This window comes from Ctenopharyngodon idella, chromosome 18 (assembly GCF_019924925.1).
Source record: "Ctenopharyngodon idella isolate HZGC_01 chromosome 18, HZGC01, whole genome shotgun sequence".
Lineage (NCBI taxonomy): Eukaryota > Metazoa > Chordata > Actinopteri > Cypriniformes > Xenocyprididae > Ctenopharyngodon > Ctenopharyngodon idella.
In genome coordinates this window covers 29096689-29120483 of record NC_067237.1, presented here as the reverse complement: position 1 = coordinate 29120483, position 23795 = coordinate 29096689, and the positions used below count along the sequence as shown (strand labels likewise).

The following is a 23795-nucleotide window of genomic DNA, read 5'->3' as shown; positions in this document are numbered from 1 at the left end:
TTCAAAATTCCATCTGTGCAAAGTGGAGCCCTGAATGTGCATTCAGTAAAGCTCATCTTAACAGCAATAATGCATGACCTTCTCCTCAAAATTCAGGATTAAAAAAAAAAAAACTGAAGTATTTGATCTCAAATCAGACTGATCATGTTACAATTAAGGTTTATTAGTTAAACATTAGTTAAAGTATTAACTAACATGAACTAACCATGAGCAATACATTTGTTACTGTATTTACTAATCTTCGTTAACGTTAAGTTGTTCATGTTAGTTCACAGTGCATTAATGTTGACAAGATTATAATAATATTTTAGTAAATGTTGAAATGAACATTAACAAAGATTAATAAATGCTGTAGAATTAATGCAGTTCATTATTAGTTCGTTAACTAATGTAGTTAACTAATGTAGTTAACTAATGTTAACTAATGAACCTTATTGTAAAGTGTTACCATTATTGTTTAATATTATTGTATTAATGTATCATCATAAATAATTATAAACTATTATTATTACCATTATTGATATTATTACTATTATAAGAATTGAGTTTTCTAATGTATATCCTTTAACAGACACAAATAAATTTATTATTATTGATATTAATAATTGCTGTTAATAATAATAATATTGATGTTTTTCGATATAGATGGGCAAAGTTCAGACATAAACGCACCAGGAAATGAAAAAAACAAGGATACTGTGTGCTACTGTTAACTAGCCTACAAATGCATGCTTTGTGTTGTGTGAGCGTGTTTGTTGTGCCATTTTTGTCATTTTGGAATTTAATCTAGAACTTTCAATGAAACAACAAAACAAAAAAGACCTTTTTTTTTCTCTGAAATTTCTCTTATGTGGAATTCTGTTATTTTAGAGGCGGAAAATGGAATCGATATTTTAAAAGGCAGGCAGATTCTACAAAGCAACACAACAGTGCCCTCTGCTGGAGTTGGATAAATCAAACCTCACACACTAACTGCATGTACAGTGAATGGCAAGGTAAATCTCTTTACTCACAGTCATTCACGCAAAGCTAAGCAGCAAAGAAAGGCATAGAATAATTATAGGCAACATTCGCATATACTGACACTGATAAGCAAGCGGTAAAGAGGTTACTGGAAAAGAGCTTAATGTACCATTACAACGTACAGTAACTTCCAGAACTCCTTTCGCAGTCCTTAAATAGCAATTGAAAATAATGCTGCATTCACGTGCTATCGAAATTATCGTAAATACGAGTCTCCTAGGTAAAAAAGTGGGAAGTAGGAAATTTCCGATAGCACGTGAAGGCAGCAAAAGTCACAACAGCTTGTTCGAGATGCATCTACTTTGATGTCATTCGCCGATCGGTCTGCGCAGCGCCGATGCATTTCTAACAAGCCTAACAACTTTCACAACGCATCAACACATGACTAGTGTCAAACGCAAATTATCTCTGAAAGTCACGTGACACAACACTTGTTGGTTAGACAATCCACTAACATACACTTAAAGATTACCATAGTCACTCACATACAATATTATGTACTAGGTAGTCCAAACGTACTTTAAAGGGTACATTTCAAAAGATCCAAAACAACATGGTAGTACAGGTATTGAAGAATGTTTTTACCTGAAGTACAGATTCATTCAGAAGTTGCACGTGCAGGTGTCAAACGTATAAAGACGTCTTCATCTTCGCCGACAGATGATAAAAAGCTTTTAAGGTTTTGTTTCAGTTAACTGTAAGTAAATATCCACTTAATCCAGCCCTCTATTTTATTTCTGTGCTTTGTTATCTGCGTCTATCGCGCTACTTTTTTGATGAATAAAAATTGCTCCAAACGATTCAGTGCGCTAGTGAGCTGACCGAGACTGAATCATTTGATTCAAAACCAAGAACAGATTCAAACAGATTCATTTAAAAGAACTGACACGAAATAGTTTATTCATGAATAGGGAATCGCTAGTCCTGATTAACATAGTCGTACACAAATGAATGCTGAATGATTATAAGTGAAAATGTTACCTAGCGAACGGGAGATGCAGTTACACTTATTGCGTGACAATTTGTAGCAACAATACTGCCAAACACTGTCAGTTTCAAAGTCACTTTCACCTCGACGTCAGTGACCATACTAAACTGGATTAGTTCGTCATACAATCAGGTGATCAGGTCTAAATCACACTGTATTTTTAACCAGAATATTTAGTCAACAAACTGATGTTTCCATAGACCACACACATATAGACATACCCCATTTCTTAAGAGTTAATAAGGTATGCTTCTGTCAAAAGTAACATAAAGATAGTGTGAATAGATTAAAAGATTGAATTGGAAGAGATGAATGAACAACAACATTATGTGATTTAAACCAGCATCACTTACTAAGCTCCAAGATTTCCAACAGATTAATTCATTCATAAACATGCAGCCGATCTGCATACGACCTGTGTGTGCACTTGTGTGTGGCTCTGGTAAACCCTACATTATGTCCCTATAATGATGGCAATATCCGAAATCCTTTTAATTGTGGGGACATTTTTTGGTCCCCGTGAGAAAAACTGCTTATAATACTAAGTAATGTTTTTTGAAAATCTAAAAATGCAGAGTTTTCAGTGATGAATAGGTTTAGGGGTAGGGAGGGTGTGTGTGTGTGCGCGCGTGTGTGTGTGTGTGTGTATAGTAACCTTGCAGTCTCTCAGAAGCATTGGGAAGCTGCAGTTACTGCCTATAAGAGGCTTTCCTACCGCAATCCCCTACAACTGTCACAAGCACTCTGTCACTTACAGATGAGACCTTTCATCAGAACCTTAGCAACACTGTCTCCTTGTTGATGTCAATGAGGGTATTCTGGTTTGGCTATACTTGTGAGGGCCAAATGTCCTCACAAATAAAGTGAAATATCATAAAAACCCACTTGTGAGGACATTTTATGTCTAGTTAATTAGCAAGGGTTAGGTTTAATAATTCATTTGTATTTTTTTATCTTGGTTTCCAGTAAAATATCTGTATATGAGGTAAGAAAAAATAGCTTATTTTAAATTGTTCACTCAAAAACAACAAATCTATCATCATTTACTTCCTGTCATTCCAAACCTATATGACTTTCTTTCTTCTGTGGGACATAAAGAATATCCTAGTTACTTTTCAGTATAATGAAATGAGAAGATGGCTGTTGAGCTCTTACATGACAAAAAAAGCACCATAAAAGTATCATGAAGTACATAATGAAAACTTCAGTTTAAGTCTGTTCCTCGCACACAAAACAATTATATGATTTCAGGACTGGAGGGGTTACACTGGTGCCGTGACCCGGATGGGAGTGAGGTTTAGGTTGTCGGAAATAATAGAAATCATGGAGGACACCAGGTTCATTCGTGCCTATTTCTTGGGGAAATCTTATTAAAGCCTAAATGTATTGAAGGTGTTTATTTTTGAATAAAATATTCTGTAGTGTCCCATTCGTTGTGTTACAACCCTTTATTTTGTCTTATTTCTTTCTTTATTTGTTTTTGTGTTTGTGTCCAAGGATGGTGGTTATTGGCTCCTGCAGGCTAATAAGTGGTCCATGATTGGTTCAGTCGATTCCAGGCACACCTTAAAAATGATTAGACAGAAATTCTAGTGTTAAGAGTTCCATGACCATTGTTTGTTCCCTGAGAGTGAATTAGAAATTGTAAGGTAGAAACTGTGTTTGGTATTTTGACCCCATGCCTTTTAGTTCCTAAGGCTGGCCACACACTTTAAGATTTCAAGCCCAATTTGGACCTCCGAACGATCGAGGGGGCGCGGCGCAATTCGAGGCTTGTCACAAATGATTTTTTGTCCAAAAAATCCTCTATTGTGTGGTGTCATTACAATTATTTAACTGCTCCCGATCGAGACGGACTGTCCCCGATCTTAAATATCAAACATGTTTGATATTTATGACTCTTGATTTGGTTGCCTCTGATTTGATACAGGATGTTGCGTGCTTCTTCTGAAACTTGGCAGCCACAAACATACCACGAAAGTGGAGTATTGAGAAAGAAGATCACCCATATTATTTTTTTTCGATTTTGTTTTTCACTGTAAAGCAGAACGCGTGGCAGGAGAGCCTGCTAACAACGTCAGTTGTCCTCCATTTGTTTTTCTTCTCAAGTCACGTTTGATCTCGTGAGTCTCTGTGAGATCTTATGTCAATGTGAAATCGCTCCTGCAATCAACTGTTATGTGGTCTCGTAGTCCAGTCAAATCATCTAGTGTGTGCGTTCAGAGAATTATAATGCAAAAAATCGGTTGAAACTGTCATTATGTCTGAGGTCTCCCACAGTTTTAAAATCGGTTAAGATTTAAAAATTGTCTTGTGTGTCCTAGGCCTAAGCCAGGTGGAACTTCACACTTCTGAACAGATTACCGTAAAGTTAACCAGTTGACAAAATTGGATACTTTCCCTCTTACTAAAATAGATGATTGTATTGATTGCATTGGTCAAGCAACATTTGTGACAAAGTTCGACTTGCTTATGGAGTATTGGCATGGAACATGAAAATGAACATGAAATGAAATAAAAGGTTAGTTAGTTCATCCAAAAATGAAATTTATGTCCCGCGTTCGGACATAAACACGGAAGCTCTGAAACGTATAAACATAGCAGAATGACAGGGGAGAGACAAATTTGTTGAATAAAGTCGTTATTTTTGTTTTGTAGTCACGTTAACTATTTTAACGATGTTTTTACTACTTTTCTGGACCTTGAATGACAGTAATTTCGTTGTTTTGAATGGAGGATTAAAAACACCTCTCGCTCTCGGATTTCATCAGAATATATCTTAATGTTCCGAAGACAAACGAAGGTCTTTTATGGGTTTGGGACGACATGAGGGTGAGTAATTAATGACATAAATAGCATTTTTGGGTCTTTAAGGCAATAGGGTCAAAATACCAAACAGTTTCTTACTTACAATTTCTAATTCACTCTCAGAGAACAAACAATGATCACTGAACTCTTAACACTCAATTTTTTGTCTAAATACACAGCCAAACCAACAATAGCCTACATTCCTCACAACAACACAATGTTCTGCCAAAGGGAGTGACATCAGGGCTCCGTTCAGCCCCAACAAAACGTTGCAAAACGTTTTTTTAAATGGAAAAGGTGGTGCGTTAAACACCCTGTTCTGATGACGCAAGAGTTGCAACTATGGCAGTTGAGAAGGCCATTCTTTGTGTTATTTAAAGGATTGATATGTTATATTTTTACTATAAAACTCTTAAGACAAACATGTCTCCTAATATCTTCAATTGTTGCATATACCGAGCTGCAGTGGACACATTTGTAAACGACTTAACTTGGACCCATTGTGGGAGCTGTCTCTTTAATACTGCGTGGTTTATATACATGTTGTTGCTGATTGGGCTGACATTTTTGACACACCCTCCAAACAAGAGAAAACATATCTCAAACCCCGTTGCACACAGTTTTCAGGAAACATGTCATTCAACCCGGAAACCGTAGCAAAACGTTGCGCACCGGTTTGAGCTTGAACGTGCCAAAGGGCTTTTTAAGGTGTGCCTGGAATCGACTGAACCAATCACGGACCACTTGTTAGCCTGCAGGTACCAATGACCACCATCCCTGGACATAAATACTTCCAAAAAAATAAAAATAAATAAAAGACAAAATAAAGGGTTGTAACAGTTGACAACCATATAAACATTATCAAAATTTTATCAGAGTTTCCCAGTAAAATACAACTTGAAAATACAACGTTCATGTCCAATTTTCCCATCAGGAAACTCATATTTACTATGATTCCGAGGCAACATAATACTTGTTCGCAGAAAATATCCACTCTCTTGCTGCTCTGGTAAAGATATTGATTGTAGGCCGTTTTGCAGTGTAGCGTCTGGATAGATCCGGCAGAGTCAATCAAGTTTAGAATCTTCAGAATGCTTTTAGCCTCCTGAACTGTGCATGTAAATCACAAATCGGCTCCGGCAAGTCCGGGACCAATTGCCCCATTGGCACCTTTGTTACCTCAGTAAAGAAAAACAGAACATATTCTCACCAGCTCCAGAGACTTCAAAGAGTCACCCTGGTGGGACTAAAGGTGATATGGTCACAGACACTGGCCACAACCCCAATACACACACACATACAGACACTCACAAACACGCATGGAGATTGTGAATGTACATTTATCCTCCAAATATGACTGTGCCAATATGTACCCGTCGCTGTATTTAAAGGTGCATGTATTTATCCCTAGTATATAAACTTAGCTATGACTGTAGTTGTATTAGTTTTCTTCTAAACGATAAAACTCAAGTATAAACTGAATCTCACCTTTTATGTCTTTGCCATCTGACAAGTTTGGTCTCATTGTAAAGCTTTCGTTATGCTCTTATTGAAAATGTATGTCACACGACTGTAAAATGCATTCTTCTATTTTTAATGGTACTTTGAAGAAAATGTACTCAGATCGGACACTTCATAAACCATGCAAATTAGGTCATAAATGGAGACAAAGAAACAGTTTGCCCGCCAAAATCGCACCCTCATCATTGGCTGATGTATCCCAGGAGGCGTTCTGGCCTGTTGTCCTTAAAACACAATGACACGCATCTCTCAATTGTCTCTCGATTGTCTTTCGCCATTTAACACCCGTCTCTCCCGGACGTCTCGGCGACCGCGCTTCCATCACGCGCCCCCTCTCTTCGGGACGACCATCTTTTGGCAACAAGTTTCTGTGTCAAACCCTCTTCATCCGTCGCCCTAAGTCTTCACTCTTCATCGCCTAGGAGACGGACTCTTTTTCTTTCTTTTCCGGTTATCTTACTCTTAAGTTAAACCCTTGTTTGAAAATCCCGCCGAAGAACACCTTCTCGGAAAAGGACCAATCGCTTCAGCCGCACGCACCGAAACTCCTGCAGAAACACGAAACGACCACAGCCCCTGAACCTATGCAAGTATAGAACCATTCTTTCCAAAGCGTTTTAAGCTCGATGTGTAAGCTGAGTTTCCTTGCTGGCTCTCAAAGGTTTTAACTGTTAGTAAGTTGCCATTCCTTTGATCACCTCTGTTTTCTTGACTTTACTTTCGCTTTCTATATATGTGTATTGTTTGTGTATGTTTAGTAGTATAGTCTCTGTATCCGTAGTTTCATATATATTAAATACATTATATTCATGCTCGATTGTCCTTTTTGCTCATGCAACAAACCCAGGTCACTTTAACGTTTCGATCCAGTATCCTTGCTTTACGCATTGATGCTAGAATAGGAAGTCTTTCTCGTGGCCAGAGAAAAACCTTCCTTTTATAATCGGTTATGAGGAGCTAACGGTTTGCTGGACAAACTAATAGTTTCTCTAAATTATTATCAAACCAGAACTAATCATATATGTGACTGATTATAATTCGTTGTAATTAATTCACAATATATGTATAATTCCCTCTCGGGTCGGTATATGTATTATAATTAATCATAAAGCTTTATGATTTATTATATCCATATATTTCACCCATAAATTAATTAAATACCTGTACAGATTCGCTACAGCAGTGTACTTCAGGTGACAAAACAGTAATCAAAAACACAACAATCATAGGATTACATTATGTGCATTGGTTGTTAAAAATATATGTGTGCAGTTATACACCCCAACAGGGCAGCTCATGAACAGCAGTTCATCAACAGTTAATCAATTTCCACGAATACACATACTGTCCTGTTCTGTTGGAGGTTTGCCAGACGGTGGCAGTGTAGGAACAATTGCCTTCCTTACGTAAGTCTGTTAATTCTTCCTGCTTAGTGATGGGGAGACGCACACATACGTCAAGGGGATTTGAATACCTGGCTGACCTGTTGACAACATAACATCCTGCAACATAAACACATTTGTGTACCCATAACCCATTTCTCCTCCTCCAGAACCTTCCCACAACACGCAGACATACACCTTCAGTCACAAGCTAATTGCCTTTTCCTCAAAATAGATAGGTCGACACAAGTGTCTGATGTAAGGAAGGACACTTATTTGCCTGTGCACACAAACAAGGGGGCATGTTTGTTCAAGCCACAGTTTTGCCAGAGCACTTCTTGTAGAGCGTCTGCGTGTAATTAGTCCGTCAAGAGCAGCCTCTGTCTCTGCCGTTTCTGTTGCTCCAACCTGAAGCCTCTCCAGGGCTGAGCACTCTCCATCAATGCACACTGGGATTTGACTTTGTTTGTGAGAAAGCCGTTTCCAGGCTTTGCATACACATAGAGGTGTGTGCGTGCACACACACACAAAAATTAATATGGTACCCAAATAAACTGTTAACACTTGTTTTAATTGACACAGATGCATACTTTTCATATCCACACAAACTCTCAAATGCACATTGCAATGTTACCTTTGAAGAAACAAGAGGTGGGGCATGTAAAACCCATCCCTTGTCCTTCACCCCATTACTGAACACCATGCAAGCACTACAAGTTCCTCCCCCTGTTAAAGCACACACACAAACACACACATGCACACTTAATGCTGCAATCCTCTTTGTGAAAGTGACGCGCTTCTGTCAGAAACAGAGCTTAGCTGAAGTGAAACAGGGAGAGAGAGAAACAGGCTCATTCAATTTCTGCTTGTCTGCCATCCGGTTAACTACTGTTTGGTCCTGTCTGAGGTTCTGTGATCTGGTTTTTCTTGCAGGTTGATTATCGGGACTACAAAAAACACATCCCACCAGAACTTTTTGGGAAGTCTGCCAGTCTTATCTCATCCTGGACATTTTAATTTTGGGATTGTTAGCTGCTGATCAGAATCTGTCCAACTTAATTTGAATTGCTGCAGATAAACTACTTTGCACTCGTAGCACTCTACAACTTCGGCCTGTGGTTTGGAAGATGCTAATATCTTATGCAAATTGGATACAAATCTAACTGAGGACACCCATATCCAGCTCTGTTATTGTTTTTGTTTGATTTTTGTATTCTTTTAAACTTTGTGAAGAGTTTGAATCCAAAGTACAACCTGGTGAATGAGCAAAGAGCAGAGACTGAGAGGTGGTCTCAGGTGAGGGGAGAGAAACAAAAATCAGGTGTTTTTTTGGAAGGGTCGGACGGGCTCAAACAGAGCCACGGTGGAGGACGACCAGCTGGATTTCGCTGATATGGACGGTCATGGGTATGACCGCTATGCGGAAGGGGACAGGGACAGCTACCAGATTGACTACCGGCGTATCGTTGGGGACATGGAGCCGGCCAGGCCACGGATGTCGTTACGAGACTCGGATCACCACTTTCATGGCCCGTTTACCCATAATACACTGCATGGGCATGGGCATGGGCATGAGACGGCTGCCCAGCGCTACAGTGCCACCAGGATACAGGCAGGGTATGAACCAGAGAGGTGAGAACATAGTGCAGGTCTGTGAATGAATGTATGAATGAATGAATGAGAAGGTTTTCTCAAAAGTCTGGATTATCTATTTTAAGACATTATTGTAGATTATATTTGATCAAATTCAATAAGGATAGACATATAAACACAAATATACAATATGTCTATGCCCATTATTTACACACACATGTAGCCTATGAAATATGTATTTATTTATTTATTTATTTAAGCCAGTGATGATTATTAAATGATGATTAATTATGTATTTTGACCTATTAATAATTAATACAGTTTTAGGAATAACTCATTTTGGTTTCGGTCCCCTTTTGTGTATGTGTGTGAATCATTTATTTGTATTTTAAACTTGTGTTGTGCTAAAAATGTAGATGGAATAATAGAAAAATAACAGATGTGAATGAGTGGGAGAGAATGAGGAGGAGGGGGTGGCTCTGTTTTGTCTGTTTTGACCTTTATTTTGTTCAGTCAAAACAAGTGAAGACAGTAATTTATTATAGATCATCTGTAAATACAAAATAAATCAATATAATGATATATTAGTGGACAAATAATCATGGTTTATGATTATTGTAGTGTGTATTACTGTATAAGCTGCACAAGTATGTCGTTGCATTGCAGTGGTTCTGAAACTGTGAATAAAATAACTGACAAATATTTACCAATATTAAATGAATCAACTCATAACATTTAATTAGCTGACTGATGGTCCACCTCACTGTTTTTACAGTATATTTATTGTTTTATAATTTGAATCTTATCAAAAGTGTGTTTGTGCTATCTTTCTTTAAAATCAATGCCACTGAATTGATATTTTGTTACAGTGACATTTGTGCATTTTTAAGTTCGATATACTGTACTTTTTGGTCTCACAACAATCTCATTTCAAAATAATATTGGGAATGTCTGCAGCAACAGTATGTGATGTTGTTTTGACATTTTTTCAAAAACCCCATGAGCTTTCAGCTGGATCTGGCATCACATCTTGTTACTTCATCCCAGCTTTGACACTGACACCTGTGACACAGATGCTTCTCTGAGGGTCAAGCAAAGGTTTCCCCCACTCTCATAGTCACCTCTGCAGTTGACACCTCTGCCCTCAGAGGTTTACTAGTATTCATCTGCCTCAGAACTGCAGATCTTTGGCTTTGTCTTAGAATGTAAGACATGACCTAACAATCAACAGTATGTCTGTATAAACTCCCTCCCAATGCACCCTTCACATCTTCTATGTTGTGCATCATCCGAAATATTCTCTACTATCTGTGTCATGAAGCTCAGATGTGAAACGTGTCATTTTTCCACCACATCTTTTCTCTTTCCCATTAGAGTGGTCTCTCAACAGATGAGATGAGAACTTTAATGAAGGATTACATTGATAGAGCACTCTTTAGGTCTAATCTGCAATTTAGAGTATAAATCCCGCAAGGAAAGAACAGCATGTCTGTGTATGTTGAGAGGGCAAGATTAAATGTCCATCAGGGAGAGATTCAACTGTCGGCATAACCACTTAGACTCATTTGGGTGTTAGAACTGCCTTTATGTTCAAAGAGGCTTTAATGGTTTTTTAGTGGTCCAAAGGCTCTATATGTACAGTTAAATGCAGTGCAACTCTAGTGCAAAATGCAATACAAACCCTATGTTATAATCAAGACTTCATTTATCATTAAAGCCTAATTTGCAATGAATAATACCAACCACTAAAGTCCACTGAGTTGTTAAATACAAAAAAATGCAACAATCTCATGGAATAAAATGTCAAATACCCCAAAGCTATGCCATTTAGATAAAATATTATTTTACCCTAATATTTTCTTATATATCAGTTCGCTTCAAAGATTTATTTTTTAATTGCCAAGGTAACACAAAAAATTACATGGATGAAAAAACAAATGCAAATATACAGACTTGTTATAGTACAATTAGGATTGAAAATTAGAATATAAAAAAGATAAATAAAAATATTAATAAAATAAAACATTACAACCCAACAAAATATATTGCATCCTTTAACAAATTAAATTAAAAGGCAGTGCACAGGTTTACCATCTTAAAGGGATAGTTCACCCAAAAATGAAAATTCTGTCATCATTTACTCACCCGCAAGTTGTTCCAAACCTGTTCTTTTGTTCTGTTGAACAAAAAGGAAGATATTTTGAAGAATGTGAAAAACTCAATGTCAATGGTGCACCAAAGCAGCCTGGTTACAAACTTTCTTCAAAATAATCTTCCTTTGTGTTCAGCAGAACAAAGAAATTTATACAGATTTGGAACAACTTGGGGGTGAGTAAATGATGACAGAATCTCCCCAAACTGTCAGTTAATGATTATCCTATATGTACTATAATAATAAAAATCCATAATTGCATAATTACACCAATTAAACATAATTTCTTACACTTGATTCTTACAATTAATAAATAATAATTATAATAGTCTATTATGTGAATAATTGAACATCATTCATTTGTTTTATTTATAACTGAAATAATTGGACATTTAACACTTAATTCAACACAATTACACTAAAGACGATTGTGAATACACGTAGGGTAAGTGCAAATGCGTGTATAAACAGCTATCAGGCTAATCGGGTGTCTTTATGCTATGCTAGTACATAAGCTAACTAATACAGACATAAATGGTCATTATAACGTAGTTGAAACAGCATTTAACATACTGTAACATGATTTTGTAGGAATTGTAAACAGGCACTAAAGAAATAACCTATTAAAAGTCATTTGAATCAATGGCTGCGTCCGAAAACTGGAAAATGCTGCCTTCGGAGGACACATTTCAAGGTAGGAAGGCATCAAGGCATGTCCAAAACCAATGTTAGCTTCACTTCCTGTTTTCTGAGATACCTTCATTTTTGAAGGCAGCATAGAGGTATCCTTTACTGCCTTTGATATCCCACAATCCTGTGTTTTCCATTATGTGACAGAAAAATAAAGATGCCATCCGAAAGTTGCGTTTGTTGGTCAGTTTGTGTGTAAATGTACGTTTTTGACCAACATTTTCCACTTTTGATGTAATTTCTAGCGAGAAATTACTACTGTAGTAATTAAATATTTGTTTAGTTCTCACCAAAGCTTGCGCTATTTTGCTGTAGATCATTGAACTGTTACGCTGCCTCAGAAGTCTGTCCGAAATCAGTTTCGTCAGGTGCCTTCATGCACAAATGCTGCCTTACAAGTCATTGCCTGATAAGACAGCGAGGCAACAAGTCAGCTGCCTAGGTTTTCGGATGCAGCCAATGGGATCGTGTGGGGTCCTAATGGAGATCCCAGTTTCGAGGGGGACCCAATTTGTCACTACACCGGTACTATTTTCGAAGTGTGGATCCGTGCACAGTCTAACTGCTAATATTGCCCACAAACCATTGCGCTTTGGAGGAGGATTTGGTTCAGAACTACAAAACACAAATAAAAAGTGTTAAAAAACTACAAACATGGTGGGTGTGAGTGACCGATGGTTAAGTAGAGAGGTTTAGATAAAGGGGTTTGAGTGACTAATAATCAACATTTAACCTGATAAAAATATATATATATTTAATGTTATCCATGTTATATTTCATCTGCAACAACAATGTGAACTTTTATAAAGATCTGTTTTGCCATTAACTTTTAAATGCATCATTATACAAAAATAAAGACACAATTTTATGACGTGATAGTATGCCCCAAAGCTCCTCTGCTTCACACTCAAAAGTATGTACTTTTTCTTCACAAAAAGAGTACATATCTACTTTTAGGGCATAGCAAATAAGTCCAAACCCGTTCGGATATCCAGCCCGATTCGTGAACGCGTTGCTCAGATCGGTCTCGGTTTAACCGAGTCTTTAAAAAGATTCAACCTAAAATAACAATTTGTTTACAAATCGGTCTTCTTAGCTGTCAGATTCTAAGACACCTATGTCTGTCAGGTACTATATGACTATATAGTACTATATAGACTTCAAAATCGCTCAAGATAGCCTACACCAAAGAGTGGCGTATGTAAATTCGGAGATATTCAAAAAATGAATTTTACTGACTCCAAAGAAAAACGTGAAAAAACAGGTTTGGGTAGTATTCAACAACCCAACATTTCCTCTTCCTTTTCCTCTCCTTAAACTAAGCGTGTTTAACATGTGACCTCAGTTCACACACGGTTGACAGTCTCTGGACACACGGTTGCGCGTCTCACCATGAGACCCTGCTACATCCAGAGCAGCTTCACACTCCTCAGAGCGCTGCTGTACGGGATGAGAGACTGCTTTTCTCCGCATTGATATGCACTTTAATAGCTATAGCCGTCATCATGTGAGTTACTGTACACGAGGGTGAATATTCAGCAGAAGGAAGTGTTTTCATAACAGTGATCCGAAAGAGAAAGTAACTCAAACCTGTAAGTGATTCATATTTGTTTTTCTATCTAACGCGCTTATAAACCGATCGTTTCTGCATTAATGAGAATGAACGGGAAGTTAGTTGCAAGTTAGTCATTTTGCATTCTTGCTTCTTATTTTGAATACATTTCCATTCTGGATCACATTTTTGACATTATCTCGCTTAACTATCAGCCAGGCATTGTTCCTCTATTGTGTTTTATTTGCGTCACATGTTAAAAAAAATGGTTGTGATGTGTGTGTGTGTGTGTGTGTGTGTGTGTGTATATATATATATATATATATATATATATATATGTGTGTGTGTGTGTGTGTATACATATATATATATATATATATATATATGTGTGTGTGTGTGTGTGTATACATATATATATATATATATATATATGTGTGTGTGTGTGTGTGTGTGTGTTATGTATTATTGTATGTTACACTGCAGGACACTGTTATTTCTCCTTGACATGTCCTGGTTTGTATGTACTGTATGACATTTTTCTTGTCAGTGAATGGATGGCAGTGCAGTCAGCTTATGACAAAGTTGAAGCCAAATTTTATTTGCATGTGTTACAACCCCTCTTTTTGTGTGTGCATGATTGTAGCATGGCTGATTACCTTATCAGTGGGGGAACTGGGTACGTTCCAGAAGATGGACTCACTGCCCAGCAGCTCTTTGCCATCGGTGATGGTCTCACATACAAGTAAGAAGAGGATCATGTGCACAAAACCCCTTTAGATTCCCTGCCTTGTATTCAGACACGTACACATACCGTCATAAGTCAGATAGACAAACAGGGACAGCTTAATGTCAAAGCAAGTCCGATCATGTGTAGTTTCACCCCGGCACACACACACATGCTCTCTAGGTAGGCATCTCTCTGGACATCTGTCAGTGAGATGGCTCTCAGCTCCATGGCAACCCTCTGTGCATCTCCATAGCAACGGGGAGCTCAAGTGCTCAGTCCCAGCACATGCAGCCCATGTTTATGGGACAATGCAATTATTATAATTAGAAATGCAGCATGGGATTTTATAAACATTAGTCCTTTTTATATGCTGTACGCCACTGCATTAAATGAGCTTGTTTGTGTGTGAATATGAGCATGTGATTTCCCAGCCTTCTAAAAACTCTTGTTAGCAGAGCAGTGGTCTCTGTGTCTATTTTTATCATGCTGGCTGGAGTGTTTAATCTGGTCTAATGGAGGTTTTATGAGCGTTAGGCCACATGGGGTGGGACACTGAACTGTGCCTTCTCACACATCCTCCTGAGATGGATAAATCCAGTCCCTATCAAAACATTATTGTGCTTTAAAATGAGGGATATTGTTTTAACACTTTCTAATAGTGGCCATGATACACAGCGCTTTTCTAACAACACTAATAACATCAAGTACCACTGGGTACCACTTTAGTTTTGGGATCAGTAATGTTATTAAAGGAGATTAATACTTTTATTTAGCAATAATGCATTCAATTGTCAAAAGTGACAGTAAAGTAATAATAATTCACAATATTGCTGTTTTTACTGTATTTTTGATCAAGTAAAAAAGAGACTTTCAAAAACATTAAAAAATATTACCAACCCCAAACTTGTGTGTAAAATAACTCAAATCTCTTATCTTTTTAGTTTGCACACACTTTTCAGTACACTATCGCTGCTTTAGAAAGAGGCTACGTGTGACATTGGTGACACGGTTAAGAACATTAACAGGACGTCTCTGTACGCTACACCTTAAGTAGATTATATAACTCCTCTTGACAAGATCAGAGACGTACGCGTGCAAGTGCATCATTTCTGGCTACTCAAAGTATTCATGCTACAGGCAAACACGCATATATTCATTTACTCATGCACTGTAATCAATAATCAGTCGACTTACACTACCGTTCAAAAAATTTGACTTTTTATATGTTTTTGAAAAAGTCTGTTATGCTCATTTGGTGCTTAGGAAACATTTCTTTTTATTAATGATAAAACAGTTAATATTATTGTGGAAACCATGATACAATTATTCAGGATACTTTGATGAATAGGCAGTTCAGAAGTTGAAATAGAAATCTATTATACATTAAAAAACTATAAAGACATTATGAATGTCTTTACTGTCATCTTTGATCAATTTAATGCATCCTTGGTGAATAAAAATTAATTTCTTTAAAAAGAAAAAATCTTACTGACCCTATGCTTTCAAATTGTAGTGTATAGCAGTCACACACATTGCTGTTTGCATAAACTAGCCATAATTCTGAATCAACCTTGGTTTTTTTTTTTGCTTGTTTTATGCCTGGTATCACAGACTTAAGGCTTAAGCCTAGTCCCAGAATAAAATGCATGTTTGAGCTGTCTGAATCAACTTACACTGACATATCTTAAAGGCACAGTATGTAAGATTTTTGGATTAAAATATCCAAAAACCACAAGAACAGTGTTACATATTTTGTAGACTTGTGTACTTACATTATCCCAAATGTTTCCAAGAATTTTTAAATACAGAAAAATAAGCCATTTTTAACCAGGACACGAACCGTGTCCATGCGTCGCCTATCAATCATACCCGTGTTACTCTTGGTTTCCGGTTTTATTTTGTAGAAACCATGGAAACACCAAAGACGCTTTAATATATTATGTGTTTTATTAGACAGGTGAGCAACTGTTTGGATACATTTATAAACTAATCATGTTATATAGCTCAACACAGTAAGTCTTATTGTTTGAATCTCGTTTTCTTGATTTACAGCGAGTACCATGTTTTAGCATGCCTAATATCGATCTAGCTTACTGCAGTGTACAACAAGTGTCTCATAGTAGCCGCCAAGCAAATGCAGAGTAGCACTATAACAACTTTCAACACACAAATATATCAATATGATAAAACAGCGCTGCATTACGTGGAAGTGGCGACTGTGGCATAATAAAAGTTCCGCTGCTCTCGAGACGTGTTGCGCTCGTCTCTCATTAGCAATGCTCCAGCTGCCCTGCTCTGCTTCATACTACAGTAACGTTAATAATTTCATCCATGAACATCCATTTCTGCCCGAGTCCCGGCTGTGGACGTGAAGACAACACCTCCCATGATTCAGTGCTCAATCATCAAACTATGCCTTAGTTTTGAATAAGCGACCTATAGTGGCGAAAATTTACATATTGTGCCTTTAAAATATGCCAGTGCCATTGTTTTGTCTCAAGATGCACACCAGTAATGTTTTTTTTTAAAGCACTTTTAGGAAAGCTGCTTAAATTTCCTAATTTAACTAAGGCCTACTCTTGGCTTAATCTAAGCTCTGTCTGTCAAACCAGGCCTTAGAGTGTTCTTCCTGTTTTTGACACAGATTTGAGTGTTTGTATAAGCGTTCTGTAATTTTGATAATGTTCTGATTCATAAATTGCTGATCTAAAGGTCATTGTTGCCTAACTCTGCCATCTGTCCTTCCTCATTCAGTGATTTCCTGATACTGCCTGGCTTTATTGACTTCACATCCGATGAAGTGGTGAGTACCAATGTTTAGCAGAGGTTAATGACAAATTGCACTTGTGTTAGTAGACATTTTAGTGCAAAGGATCATTTTTGATCACCTTAGTCAGTGCTCTGTCGATGGAAAAAGAGCTCTTTAACTATCAATGAGGTGGAAGATCTGCAAAGTAGTAGTAGTGTATTAACATGGCTGTGTTAGCATCCATATAGTCCCTGGTGTGCTGGGCATGTTGTCACAGGCAGTGATGCTCAGGTGTGTGCGTGTGAGAGAGAGAGAGAGACCAGAACGAAACAAATATCAGTCAATCCCCCTGGAACCACAACTTTAAACACATTTTTAATTAAAGATGCAGCAAATTCACTTTCCAGGGATAGATTATAAGCTAATAACTTAGTTAAACAGGAAATCACTTAAACTTAATAGGGACTATTTTTGTTGAAAAGCTAATTTCTTATAAGATCGCTTTCGGTTTTTTAGGGATATTTGCAGGACTATTACGTATTTGTGTGTTTGTTTATGGCATGCGCGTAGTGTTATTTCACATTTTTGTGATTGTGTAATTGGGAACTTAGGAGGCTAGTTAGTCTAAGTCTTTGGATTTTTCCCAGTAGGCCGGGTAGGTTCGCTTCTTGCTGATGTAAACACAGATACACAGCACTGTTTGTGATTTCTTTAAGCACTTCTGAGATTACACTGAGCTACGGCTAATGATGGGACACAGGTGTTAGAGAGGAAGAAAAATAAGACATGGCAGTGTCTACAATTCAATAAAAAAACTGGCGAGACTCTCTGAGTCAGTGCTATTTTAGTGTTATTTATATATTATTATAGTATTTATTAATATTTTGAATTAGCTTTTATTTTTAAAATGTTAATTTTAGTTTGTTTGAATAATCTTGTTGTGTGCACTTTTATATTTCTTTTTAGCTTTATTTTATTTTTATTTCAGTTTTAGTTTTTGTAGTTTTAGTATTTCAGTTTCTGACATTACTCACTAGTTTTTCATATAATATTTATATTTTATTTTATTTCAGTTTTATTTAAATTATTATTATTTTTTTTAATAGTTTCAGTATTAGTAACAATAACAACACTTCTCTGAGTTCCCTGTACTGTAAAAGTTTTCTTTAAAGAAATTATTCAACCAAAAATGGCATTTTGTTCTCATTTGCTTACCCTCATGCTGGTCCAAACCTGTATGATTTTATTTCTCTCATGAAACACAAAAGGTAATTTTTACATACAACGAAGTAGAAGAAAGTCACCTTTATTAATATATAGCTTTATACAATACAGATAGTTTCAAAGCAGCTTTACAGTGATAAACAGGAAAATAATGATTAGATGCAAACAGAATTCAATTCTGCTGTAAAGCAGCTCTAAAAAGAGTCAAGACAATAGTAAACAGTCAGATCAGTTCAGTGTTGATTCAGTCCAGTTCACTAACTGTATAAAGTTAATCAACTATGGAATGAGTTCAAATAATCTATAAAGCAGCTCTGGAGAAAACTCAGTTCAGTTCTCATCCATAGTTCTCATAGTGTCAGTGCAGTCAAGTCAATAATATTGCCGAATATTAAGTGAGGAACCCAAACTCCGTCTGTGACAGAAATGGCAAAAACCAGGCATAGTTGAGGGTCCAGTTCTTATATCAAGGTCCAAAGGATATCATAAAATTAGTTGTTTAGTTGAACATCGTCGGTTTACATAGACACTTTGCCCCCTTAGATTTTTCGTAACGGTCATGTGTTATGATGTCAGGATTTGACCTCTGCTCTGACCCGGAAGATAACCCTGAAGACGCCACTCATTTCCTCTCCTATGGACACAGTCACAGAGTCCTCCATGGCCATCGCTATGGCTGTAAGTAACACTCACAGAAACTATATATATATATTATCCAACAAAACTGCAATTGCTTTTTCATTTCGTTCACTGGTTTGTCCCGTAGCTCATGGGTGGAATTGGAATCATTCATCACAACTGCACACCTGAGTTTCAGGCCAATGAGGTCCGGAAAGTCAAGGTCAGTCACACGATTGTTGAGAGACGCACTTTTGGAGGAATTAAATACAAATGTAAAAGCTGTATTTTGTAAATCTGTTCAATTGTTGATGTAAAAGTCTATGACTATGATAATACAGTTTTATTTGATTTTTGGGTTCAAGATATACTTTTAAATAGCAATAATTAATATGTATTGTATCTATCCTACTGGCAGAAATTTGAGCAGGGCTTCATTACGGACCCTGTAGTGATGAGTCCAAGGCACACTGTCGGTGATGTGTTTGAAGCAAAGGTACGGCACGGTTTCTCCGGCATCCCGGTTACCGAAACCGGCAAGATGGGAAGCAAGCTAGTGGGCATCGTTACATCACGAGACATCGACTTCCTGTCAGAGAAAGATTACGATAGGCCGCTGGAGGAGGTTTGTGATTCAAAATATCTAAATTCTAATTTAGCTTTAATAATTTGAAGTTGGATTCCAATTTAAGTGATGTTTCATAATGTAAGTATTCATTTAACTGGCACTTTTGAGTGAAACTGAATGTAGGAGCAGAACTTGATTTTATCCGTCAAGATTTGATTGATGTTTGGGGCCACTACTTTTTTTAACAATTAATTTTATTCAGCAAGGATGCATTAAATTGTTTAAAAGTGCCAGTAAAGACAGTAAAAATTTGCCAAATATTTATATTTCAAATAAATTATGTTCTTTTGAACTTTCTATTCAAAGAATCCTGCAAAAAAAATGTATCACGGTTTGCACAAAAATGTTAAGCAGTACATCTGACAACATTGATGAAATAAGAAATATTTCTTGAGCAGCAAATAAGCATATTAGAATGATTTCTGAAGGATCATGTGACACTGAAGACTGGAGTAATGATGCTTAAAATTTAGCTTTGCCATTACAGGAATAAATTAAAATATTAAAATATATTTAAATAGAAATAGTTTTTTTTTTTTTTTTTGGTAATAATACTTCACAATATTACTGTTTTGGTTTGCAGTGAGCATAAAAGACTTCTTTTAAAAACATCTTGACCCCAGGCATTTGAATGGTAGTGTATATAAAAGGTTATAATTTTTTAATATGCTAGAATGTAAAATAACTGATGACAGCTGAATCATTCACAATAAAACAGGTACATTTATTAAGAAAATAAGCAGGGTCAGTTTTGAGTTCATGTTGTCTCCTTAAACACTCATAATAGTCCTGAATGCTGCAAATATCCTTGAATGATAATAGTTTCTGAATTATTAATCTTCAATCCTACAGGCAATGACAAAACGAGAAGATTTAGTGGTTGCTCCAGCAGGTGTAACATTAAAAGAAGCAAATGACATCTTACAGCGCAGTAAAAAAGGTATGAGACTTAACTTTTAAGTCCTGTTTATGTTGTGATGTTTAGCACAAGCTTGCTGATCACATTTCTGTTTTTTCTTTCTCAGGTAAACTGCCTATAGTGAATGACAGCGATGAGCTCGTAGCTATAATAGCTCGTACTGATTTAAAGAAGAACAGAGACTATCCTCTAGCCTCCAAAGACTCTCGCAAACAGCTGCTGTGTGGCGCAGCCATCGGCACCCGAGAGGACGACAAGTACCGGCTGGACCTGCTCATGCAGGCTGGAGTGGACGTGATAGTTCTGGTGAGTCCAAAGGGGAATAGGGTGACATTAAACTTTAGCAGTACTCTATTTCTGGAGATCTAGCTTCCTGCAGCACATATGCTGCATTCCATTTAACCTGAAATTTGGACAGTTGCAACAGAACTCTAAACAGAACTTGAAAACAGAATTCCAATTTCTAATTCAGAAATCCATAATTTCTAATACAAACTTGGCAACACCCAAGTAGATGTACGCAGTTAATGACAAACATTCACTTTTAAGCAAATAAAATTATTCAGTGAGTCAAATTTCCAACATTAGATGACAAAAAACCTGTTTAGCAAACTTTTGCAGAGACAGATCATGTCAAACATGGTAAATGACCCTGTCTATAATCATACACACGCAGAGCACATGCAGTGGAGACTTTGTTTACATTCAAATACCTGCAAAGCTAACAATAGCATTGCTATTTTGTTTCTTTGTTCCACGTATCAGGTAGGGGAACACAGCATTAGCATGTGTATGGCCAAAAGTATTTTGAATTCAAATTAAATTGAATTAAAGTGAACCTGGGGTGCTTTGCATTCACAATGTGTAAGTGATCTGATAAGTGATAAGTACTTAGCACTGAGGCCTGATTTGGAGGCCCAACGAAGCAAGAGTGAAATGCTAATCAAGATGTTTGGTTTTATTTGGAAAATACTGGCAGGTGAGGGAAGGGTTGCAGTTAAAATCTAAAGGTTGGCATGTAAAATAATCCTGCAAAATATATATTTAAAAACAGTATATGGTGTTACACACTAGGGCTTCTGTTTTTAATCAGAAATTATATTAGCATATATTATATAAGTATCTTATTCTCACAAAGGCTGCATTTATTTGATCAAAAATACAGTAAAAACAGTAAAATTGTGAAATGTATTACAATTTAAAACTGTTATCTATTTAAAAATGTAATTTATTCCTGTGATGCCAAAGCTGAATTTTCAGCAGCCATTACTCGAGTCTTCAGTGTGACATAACCATTGCATATGCTGAATAGTATTTCTTTAAAAAAGAAAAAATAGCTTACCCTAAACTTTTGAATGGTAGTGTACCATATACATCACTTATGCAGCTTAAAGTCGGCATGAAATCAAAATTGACCCTATTTACTTTGTTAGTGCATATTACTAGTCTTGTGGTGAACAATTAATCCTTGCAAGTTAATACACAGAAAAAAATTGTTTGTCATGGTAATCTTTAGTCAAAATCTGAAAAGTTACTTCCAGTCAGGAATGCCGTTCCTTCTCTGATGACGTCAGTTTGACGGCTTGGGTTGAAAACGCTTAAACCACTCCCCTCCAACCGTTAGTCTGCTATGAGCGAGAGATGGAGAGGAGGAGCGCTAAAGTAAAACCCTGCCCTCTATTCAATATTCCGTTTCACTTGGAAATACGTCACAACACAGGAGAAAAGTCGTTGCAACTTCTGGTTCACGGGGACTTTAAAAGTTTGTATAATTTGTATTGAGTCAAGGGTCAATTAATGATGCTTAGATCTTGTGTTGTTCAAACGAATTTTCAGGTCCGACTTCATACGCAGTAACAGGTGTTGCTGATGTATTTGCCGAATATTGACCTCATTGTCTGAACAAAAGATCTGATTTCATTGCTTGCAAATGACAGTAAAAGGACAGACTTATGGGTTTATGTGCAAAGCTGTAGCCTAAAGCTACTGTCACACCTTTTGGCTCCTTCTTCAATCAAACACGCTTGAAGCAGTTAATCAACTTCTTTGGCTTTAATAGGAAATTAATAAGCAAGGTGGATTAGGGCAGGGCTAGAACTAAATTCTTCAGGACCGCAGGGTAGGACTATTCCTTGAGTGACACCCAAAACTAAAATGATACTATGACAAAATAAATCTTTTGCAAGTTCCAAAATTGGTCTCAGACAGAAAAATTGTATACACACAGTGTTTGACCTCTTAGCTCTTAACCCTACATATTATATAATGGTTTTTCTGTTGTTCTGTCCCAGGACTCTTCTCAGGGGAACTCAGTGTTTCAGATCAGTATGATCAACTACATCAAACAGAAATACCCAGACCTACAAGTGGTGGGAGGGAACGGTGAGGCTTTTCTGCCCTTTGTGGACCTTCGTTTTCTGTATAAACTGAGGGTAGCTTTGAGAAGAGTGATTTTAGACATATTGAAGATTGTGCATGGACTTAATTTCCAATACTGAAATCAAGTAATAGCATATTCTTTCCAATTTATTCTCTTTCTCTTGTCTACAGTGGTGACTGCTGCTCAAGCAAAGAATCTTATAGATGCCGGGGTTGATGCTTTACGAGTGGGCATGGGCTGCGGATCCATCTGTATCACACAGGAAGGTGTGTGTGCGTTTCTTACTGACTTTGGAGGACAAAATTGCTGTGGAAAGTGCCCAGAAGTTAGCTTAATATGAAAGAACTTTATGAGGAAAAATTTGCCTTTATCCACTTTGAAAAATGGAAAAGATTATTTTAAAATTGTATTTTATTTTATTTCATACAAGAAAAATTAACAAGAATTTCCAATTTATATAGCTATGCAAATGGATATATGTGGACATACTTGGAAAAATATAGCGCCTTTATTCATGTCTAAAAATGTCAAGTTTTATTTTAGGGTTAGGATTTTTTGGATAGCTATTATCTGTTTTATTTTTATTTTATTTTATTCATTTTATTGTTAAAGGGATAGTTCACCCATAAAATGAAAATTCTGTCATCATTTACTCCCCCTCAAGTTTTTCCAAACCTGTATAAATTTCTTTGTTCTGCTGAACACAAAGGAAGAAATTTGGAAGAATGTTTTGTAACCAAGCAGATCTCGCCCTCCATTAACTACCATAGTAGGAAAAATAAATACTATGGTAGTAAATGGGGGGCGAGATCTGTTTGGTTACTGACATACTTCCAAATTT

At 36.8% G+C, this 23795-nt stretch overlaps 1 protein-coding gene across 5 annotated transcripts in view; it reads left to right on the top strand.

Moving 5' to 3' along the window:
* The window catches only part of impdh1a (IMP (inosine 5'-monophosphate) dehydrogenase 1a), a 101395-nt gene that overhangs the window by 72491 nt on the left and 5109 nt on the right, over positions 1-23795 (top strand). The window contains exons 1-10 of one of the 5 annotated variants that reach the window (XM_051869563.1): positions 13498-13749; positions 14353-14451; positions 17191-17239; positions 18986-19087; positions 19176-19250; positions 19446-19652; positions 20508-20595; positions 20681-20880; positions 22866-22956; positions 23125-23220. In XM_051869563.1, coding sequence (XP_051725523.1) covers positions 14354-14451; positions 17191-17239; positions 18986-19087; positions 19176-19250; positions 19446-19652; positions 20508-20595; positions 20681-20880; positions 22866-22956; positions 23125-23220 — 1006 coding nt within the window. In that variant the 5' untranslated portion in view covers positions 13498-13749; position 14353. Of the gene's footprint in view, positions 1-13497; positions 13750-14352; positions 14452-17190; positions 17240-18952; positions 19088-19175; positions 19251-19445; positions 19653-20507; positions 20596-20680; positions 20881-22865; positions 22957-23124; positions 23221-23795 lie in introns of those variants that run through there. The other 4 variants (XM_051869565.1, XM_051869567.1, XM_051869564.1 and 1 more) reach the window with 4 other exon arrangements.